The following is an 8,315-nucleotide window of genomic DNA, read 5'->3' on the forward strand; positions in this document are numbered from 1 at the left end:
TTGTTGGGAAATCAAATTTTGGAAGAGTAGGGCAGTTTGTATTCTAGGAGACACACGATCATGCAAAGGAGCTTCAGGAAGCTCCTGGGAAAATGCCGCTCTCTCCTCCGCTTCCATTTTCTCATGAGTGTTTGAAGCGCCCTCATATGACTCTTCTGTGCTTTAAGTATGTAGAATGTCCAATAGCTCAACTGTGCACTGGTCCTCATGGCTTCCTCATGGGACCCAGGTGGGCAGAGGGCCCCAGCAAACCCGGCCGTGGACATGGACACAGGCTGCCCCAGCAACTGCGGGCTCAGACTAGTGACCTTGATCATGGCCGCGTGAAGGAAAACACACAACTCTTTAGTGGAAGCTCAAGAAACAGACACACCACCAAATGGAAAAATTCAATATCAGACTTTTACTCATTTCATAGGGATTGTCACATAAACCAATCTAATGGACGCAAGCCAAGCTGCAAAGGCCAATCCAAAGAAATCATGTTTTCTTCATAGATAGGCGGAGGGATGCAAAACACGCTTTAAAAATTTTTTTTAAGCTTACGTGTGGCAGAAGTGTTTGACTAACAACAGAGCAAAAGTTCTCCTCTAGTCACAGAGCACTTAATGATGGCGTGGGATTCCCACACGTCAGTGCAGTTATGGTTTCTTGTTTTTAAACATGAAGGTGCCATTTCATAAGTACTTTATTGATATATCACACGGCACTTTACAGTTTACTCAACGGTAGCCTAAATATGAATGAGACATGCAAATATTTTCTTCTCCAAAATATGGACAAAATGTCTTTTTAGAGTGCTTTTGAACACTAGCCTAGCTTTAGCTACTAAGCATGTATGAGTTTGATCTCCCCCGCCCTTCTTTCGACATGACTTTTAATAAGTTAATACAGAAGGTAGCTGCAGAGAATAACCATTTAATAAATATGACCCCAGTTCTCAAAGGGCACTTCCTTTCCTTGCGTGATGCTTATTCTGATCGTCAATCAGCAGGCTCTCTCATCTCCCTTATTCTCCAACTCAAAATCCCAAAGGCTGAGAGGGCTCAGCTTGGGAAGGTTTCTCTGTGATAGTGTATATCTTTACACATGTAAGTATGCCCTCTATATACACATAGGAAGACACACATGGACACACAAATGCTTTCGAGCCGCTAGATGTAGCTCTTTTTATAGACCCAAGGTTGGCCCTGGTGTCTGGATACCCCTGAGAGCTGACTGTCGGTGTCTGTCTGGGTGACTCTTGTAGACATCGTGGGAGGAACTTCTACTCCTGGCTCTTGCAGGCCTGCTCCCAGGAAGCCCAACAGTGTGTGGACAACAGGGAATGTTGACAAGCATTGCTCCCTTACGCAGGTTTTGGAAAGTGCCACATCTCTGCAAAACCATTCTGTCTTGGAAGTCATTTTCCTCTTGTGATATCCTGCAAAGCTTTGGGGAAAATACTAATTGTGATTTTCTGGTCTTCTCCCCACCCCCCCCCCACCAACTTAAGGATTCTTGTCTTTGTAAAAATATTCCTCAAAGTTGTTCAATGTCCTCCCCAATCTCTCTCTGGTTCTGACATGACTTCAGTTCTAATGCTTGTTCTCCTTGAGAATACAGGTGCCTGTCCTTCGGCCGGGGCTGCCTATGCGGACCACCGGCCTTCCCTGTCTGCTTTGGGAAGTTCTTGAATGAGGCAGAAAAGGGGCAGAAAAAATAAAAGCTAACCATGACTTGCCGGAGCCTCGTCTCAGCTTTGCTGGAAGGTTGTGCGAGGCTCCGGGCTCTGCTGCTGTTGTCACTGTGAGGCCACAATCACAGAGCAGGGACCCAGGGCCCAGCACATCAGCTGCCAGACACATCTGAGCACAGGATGACGGTTTCAAACTCCTGCCCAGGGTGTGTGAGAGGACGCCTGGCTGACTTTAAAGGGATGGGAGGCAGGTGGTCACGGCAATTGACTATTGTCCAGTTTTCCAGAGACAACAGAACTTCCGTCCTCGGACGTTCCTTGTCAAGTCCGGTAGCTAAGAGGCTGTTGGGGTTCGTCAGCACTGGCTACCACCTTTGGTAATACAGATATTCTTAAGACATTCAATCCTGGGGCAAACGGTGGGCTCTTCTGGCTCATTCTTGTGCCTGTGAATCCTCTGTCTATAGAACTAAGGGAGAGAGCTTTTTTTGTGGAGAAGCCAGAGGAAGAAAAGTGCGGACAGTCACGAATAGAGCAATCAGGTTGTCGGTAGCTTCTTCTGTCTTGTTTCTCGACACCTCCCCCCTACCCCTCTTGTTGGCTCTCCGGACTCTCTATAGTTAAGACAAAGCTCTTGGTGTAACCAGGCTGGGAGTTTTCAGGGGTCATGAGCTCAGTTGCCAGAAGGACTTCCCTTTGACCTGCAGGGATGGCATACTCATCTCTGGAGTCCTGGTCCCAATCTCACACCCGCTGCCACCAGGATGGTTCTGACAGACAGCCATCCCATAGAGGGTTTCCATGGCTGTCAGATCTTTCCGGGAGCAGACTACCCTATCTTTCTCTTGCAGAAAAACTGATGGGTTTGAACCACCAACCTCATGGTTAGCAATCCAATGCTCAGCTAGCAGCTCCAGCAGGGTTGCTCAGAGGCCTGGGACCGAGTCTCTGTCTGTGGGAAGAGCTGGAAGCAACCTGCTCACTAACACGGACTTGTTTTCTCTCTTCCTGTTTGTCCAAAAAGGATTCAGCAAGCCATGGGGGGTCTGAACTTGTGTTGAAATAAACTGTCTGGTCTGACATAGCAAACATATACTGACTGCAAAAATACTAAGACAGTTAGCTAAAAGTGGACTCGAATTCCAAGGTGTCAAGAAAGGCTTTGATTCAAGGTTCATCTCTCTGTATCTCTTATACTGTGTGTTAAAAATAAGAGAAAAATGTCATCAGTTTTGAGCAAGACAAGAATCCACTTGGGTCAGGTCGGGGTTTGAAAACCTCCCTATGAAAATGAACTCTTCCCAAGGCGGGGCATTCTTGAGCTACAGAGTCCTGAAGGGTACCCCAGGGGCATGTGAGAGAAAGGTCTAATGCCCTACCAAGACTGAGGCTAGGTCCACATCAAAAGCTAAACTCACAACCATCGAGTCAATGCTGACTCATGGTGACCCCTGTGGGCTTCCGAGAAGGTAACTGTTTAGGGGAGCAGACTGACCAATCTTCTCCTGTGGAATTGATGGGAGTTTTGAACAGCCGACTATGTAGATCGCAGCCCAAGGCATAAGCACTACACTAGCAGGGCTCCTCGGCTATGCCCAGGACCTTAAAGAACTCCTGGGAGATGGGCCTCCACTCTGATACCCCGTTCCTTCCCCTGGACTGTACGCTGAGAGCTAGGAATGTTGGGGCCGTGAAGGAAGAGAGAGGGAAATTATATGTATATAGTCTTCATGCTCCTTCCTGATTGCCGGCTTATCTCCAGAAGGGTTTCTCCAGTTTTGCAGTTAATGGGGAGCAGATGAGCCAGGCTGGGGAAGAGAAACTGACCGCCATCTTCCATAGGCCCAGCCTGGCTACAAGGATGCTGGGAAGGGTCTACCTAAAAATGCCTGCTGGCAGCAGCTCCATGTCCCTCTGGCTGCCAGCAATGGCCAGCTTAGGAGAGAGGGATATGGTTCCAAATGATCAAGCAGGGGACAAGTGCTTACAGACAGACTTGGGTGAGAAAATCCCCAGACTGGGGCCTGATCCTTGTGGTCCTCCGCATTAGCTCCACTTATGGTTTCCGTTGGGCAGGTGACCATTTAAAATGCCAAATGTGTTGAAGGTATGACCTTGGGCTCGTTCTGTTGGAAAGCCCAAATAGTCTCTCAGGACCGTTCCTCAAGCTGTTCCAAGTTCATGGGAGCAGCTCTCGCAAATTAGTCTATGCCCTTGTTTGGTGGTAGCTTCGGAGTCCTCTCATGTTCTTGTCCCTTGTTAATTCTTGCTCCCTGATTCCATGGGTACATTTCTAATCCTTGAGCTGATAAACTGAAGCGTGGAGGACGCGATGGGCTCTAATGCTCGTTACAGCTGCCTGCAGGGCTACGACATCACCATCCACATCCTCCCTTGGAGTCGCTCTTACTTGGGGGTTATGGGGGAATCTGAGCGGAAAGAACATGAACATATTTGGGGAGAGGAGCGCCACCTCAACAACTAATGATTCTAAGAAGCAAACAATTTCCCCCCAGGACTCTACATACTCGCTACATTTGCAAACCAGCTCGGCCTTGATTAGGAAGCCTTCAATGATGTGGAGAAAATATGTAAGGAGAACAGCAATGTCCCAGTGCCTTCTGTCCTGCTGTCTTAGGAGAACAAGGATACCTGAGAAGAAAATCTAAGAACATCTAACCCCTCGCCCTACCTATAGAAATCCTGAGCTTTACCTTACTACGAACAGGACGTTCTCAGAAGAGCCCATTGCTGCAAGAGTTCTTTCCACCACAGTCTCAATCCAAAGCCCGAGAAATGCTCAGACAGAAATTCTAGTTCAGGCGGCCAGGTGCGTCCCCTTGCCGTGCCCATCAGCCCGAGCAGACAGCGGACACAGGTGGATGACTTCTCCTTTCTCCGGCCGGAGCGGGGAGGCCCGCGCTGTCTTCGGGGTTGCCTCCTCTCCCCTCCTTATGCACAGCTTGTTCAGTGATCAGAGCTTCAACGTGTGGAGCCACTAGCTTAAAGAATATCAAATATAAAACTTTGCCATATAGTACTTTAAATCACACTATTTACAAGTTATTTGTTCCAAAAAAAAAAGTAAAAGATACAGTAACTCAACACAATTCAAGTTTTTTTTCTTTTCTTCTTTTAAATTCCCTAAATAGAAATCCCAGAAGGGATGGAAACCCTTTCCGGAACAGTGCTGCCACCCCAGGGGAGCCTAAGAAGCTTCCCGGGCCACTGGGTTGTCGTCAGTGTGCCAGAGCCACTCTTGTGAAGAGATTCAGTTCTCTGGAGGCCGAGTGAGCCTGCCCTATCCAAGCCTTCCTTTCCCACCCAGGACAGCTGTCCGCTATTGCCCACGACACCCCTGACCTGGGAATGCTGCTTCTCAGAAGATCCCCATTTCACCTGCCAGCCTCCAACCTTTGGGGGTCGTCTGACTCACAAGGGCCTGAGACTAGACCCGTGCCTGTCTGGTCTGAGAACTCCCTTTTTCTGAGCGGCAGTGAGTGAACCAAATATGCCAGAAGTCCACCAGTGCAGATCTGCCTGAGTGACAGGCTGCACCCAGGCTGCAGGCAGGTCCGGGAGGGGTGGGCAGGAGGCCACAGGGAAGAGGAGGTCAGACGAAGGGACAGCGACCCTCACTGGGAAGTAGCAGCTTGCTTTCTAGAAAGCAGCTGCAGGGAGGAACACAAATATCCAGCCAGTCTGTAATTCATCTGGAGAAGTGAGCGGAGTGTGCGCCCTATATAGCCCGACACTGCTGACATCAGAAAGGGGACAGGTAGTTCCCGGCTGTTCTGCAGTCTGCGTCAAGTGGACGACTCCAATCCCTTGATTTTTCCGCTTCACGTTGTTGGAAAGCCATTTAGAAAACTACCAAAAAGGTGGGAAAAAACTAGACCCAAAAAACAGCGTGCCATGCAAAGAGGGTGTGCTATTTTTTGTTTTGTTTTTTGAGTAGGTTGAGTTGCCATGGTTACTAGGTGATGGCAGCCCTCTAGGTGGCAGATGAATTCTCTTCTTGGGGGCGGGGTGTGTGTGCCTTTGCATGAGAGGCCTCCACTGGATTCTGCTGACAAGGGGCCCACTGCTGCTTCAGAGATGGTGAGAGATTGGCTCTTATGTGAACAGCGCCCTAACCCCTTTCCACACAGACGGACAGGCGGCCGCAGCAGTGTGGGTCTAAGGGTTGAGAGGTGGGGCAGAGAGAGTGCCTACTGTAAACAGATGCCACAGACCCAGCCTGGATCTCGGTGCCAATTCCTTCACCCACCCCTACAGGATTCAGCTCAACTGTGTGGTCTTGGGGACTATTTTATGTTACTTCCTCTTTCATCCTGTTGGGGTTTGGGCGACCGTTGAACCAAAGCGAGTGCTCCCTCTGTGTGGTGCTCATGAGGCTCAGGAGGAAATGCCTTTGCCAGCCTTTCTCTGGGTATCCAAGTCCAATGGCCTCCTGTGCCGATTTCCTTCTGGCTCCAGCAGCATCGCCTCGTGTCAGCTGAGATGATCGTGGGGATGGGTGACACCACAGCTCACAGAAATGTTCATCTTGACAGGCATCAGCAGTCTGTCACCTTGCCTTTCTCAGTGGCAGGGAGAAATGGTCTACCACAAGGGGATCAGCGGTTGTCATGGATACCATGTAAAGCTCAGCGGTTCCGCTGGGGGGCCCACAGTTAGAGGAATTCCACGTAGTTCTCAGGGATGAGGCCGGTCTTTCCGTTGAGAGTCCCCTCCAACCAGCCAGGCTCCTGAGATGGGTGAACTGCACAGGGAGGGAGGGAGAGCGAGAAGAAAGGGCATTACCAATGGGGCGGGAGGGCTGTGTGTGTGTGTGTGTGTGTGTGTGTGTGTGTAAAGTTTGTGGAACCACTCAGTTACATAATTGTAGCACTTCTTTAAACACGAGGTTCTTAACCCTTGACGAAACAAGCTTGTAGATGGAGGGGATTCTTAACATCCTCCACAAGTAAAAATGGAACAAGGCACTCACAAGGGATTTCATAGATTTTTCTGAAGTCTTTGGTTTAAACAATGAAGAAATAACAGCGTTCGGTTTTTTAGGTTAATGTGTTCAGTAGTTGTAGCGTTGGATCAATCCATCGATCCATCCACCCACCCACCCAAGAAATACTTATGAGCATTCTTGGAGGGCTGCTAGGAACTTGCTTTTTAAACTACCTTGCTCCTAACCATGTCTTTATGCCCTTCCAATCCTTATCCTCTGCAGTCTAATTTCCTTGTAAATTCCTTGTGCTTTTTGAATTTTACAGCCATTGATTAACTCTCTGTTCCACCCACAGCCTTTCTTACATTCTCTTTTATCCTGTTCTTAGAGTACTGGGCCTTCCATAAACACTGTGAATGCCGTCCTTCTCCTGTTGCCATGTTCAAAGGGTTTGCTCCTTTGATTTGCTAATGGCCACAGACTATGTGCCCACTTCTGTGACATCATCATCCATGCCCATGGGAACCATTGTGATATTGTGAAGATCACAGACAATCCAGCAGTCTGCAAAATCAATAGCAGGAAGGAAGAGATAGTCTCGTGGTCTTCGAGGTGGGAGTCACCACAGCTTTGAACTGGGAATGCCCTTATCACTCTTGAGCTGAAGCCCTGGTGGTTCTTCTGACTGTGCTAGGCAAACTTCGATTTTCTGGAATGTTTAGAGAGAATGAATTTTTCAGTTCCCTTCCTGGGATAACTAAGTGACTTCCGGAGCTTGTTTTAGGAAGCATTTCTGCCCCCAAATGACAACATAATTCTAGTTTCACTTTAAGGAAAGAATCAAAAACAGAAAGCAAGTGAGTAGGCAGTAAAAGACAAATATCGAGGCTTCTCCTAAACCCCCAAACTAAACTTGTGGCTACAACTCCATTCCAATCTATTACGACCCCCTTGGGATGTACACCAAGTTTAAACAACGGAGTCCAGCTGCCTCTTAGGGTTTCTGAGAGAGAGGCCTTGCTGGTGGAATGGTTAAAGCACTCGGCTATTATGTAAAAGGTCAGTGGTTAAACCCATCAGCTACTCTGGGAAAAAGATGTAGCAATTTGCTTCCATAAAGATTTATCACTTGTTTATCTTCAAGCCTTTAAGACCCCAGATCCTATATCTTATGATAGCTGGGCACCATCAGCTTTTGTCACCCATTTGCTTATGTGCCCATTTGTCTTCAGTGATTGTGTTGGAAAGGTGAACATCTCAGAATGCTGGATTATTAGAACAAACTATTCTTGTGTTGTGGGAGTACTTGAATTGAGGCCCAATGTCCATCTGCTTCCTTAAGCTGAGAAGCAACAAAGCCCACATGGAAGAAGAACACCAGCCTGTTTGATCATGAGGTGTCGATGGGATCAGGTATCAAGCATCAAAGACCCCAAACCAAAAATCATGTCAGTGTGAATTGGAGGACTGGGAGAGCGAAGTGGAGGCCCAAAGCTAATCTGTAGACAATTGGACATCCCCTTACAGAAGGGTCGAGCAGAGAATATGGGCCAGTCAGGGTGCAGTATAGCACCGATGAAACATACAGCTTTCCTCTGGTTCTTTAATGTTTCATTCCCCCCCCCACTATCATGACCATAATTCTACCTTACAAATCTGGCTAGACCAGAGAATGTACATGGGTATAGA

At 48.2% G+C, this 8,315-nt stretch overlaps 1 protein-coding gene across 1 annotated transcript in view; it reads right to left on the reverse strand.

The window, feature by feature from the left end:
• Nucleotides 1-383: 383 nt before the first annotated feature.
• ARHGAP26 (Rho GTPase activating protein 26) overlaps nucleotides 384-8,315 on the reverse strand; it is a 529,711-nt gene continuing 521,779 nt past the window's right edge. The window contains exon 25 of the mRNA XM_013005615.2: nucleotides 384-6,443. Within this exon, the coding sequence (XP_012861069.1) occupies nucleotides 6,355-6,443 (89 nt within the window). The 3' untranslated portion in view covers nucleotides 384-6,354. The remainder of the gene's footprint in view (nucleotides 6,444-8,315) is intronic.

This window comes from Echinops telfairi, unplaced genomic scaffold (assembly GCF_000313985.2).
Source record: "Echinops telfairi isolate 266 unplaced genomic scaffold, ASM31398v2 ScPeMD7_7469;HRSCAF=8507_0, whole genome shotgun sequence".
Taxonomy (NCBI): Eukaryota; Metazoa; Chordata; class Mammalia; order Afrosoricida; family Tenrecidae; genus Echinops; species Echinops telfairi.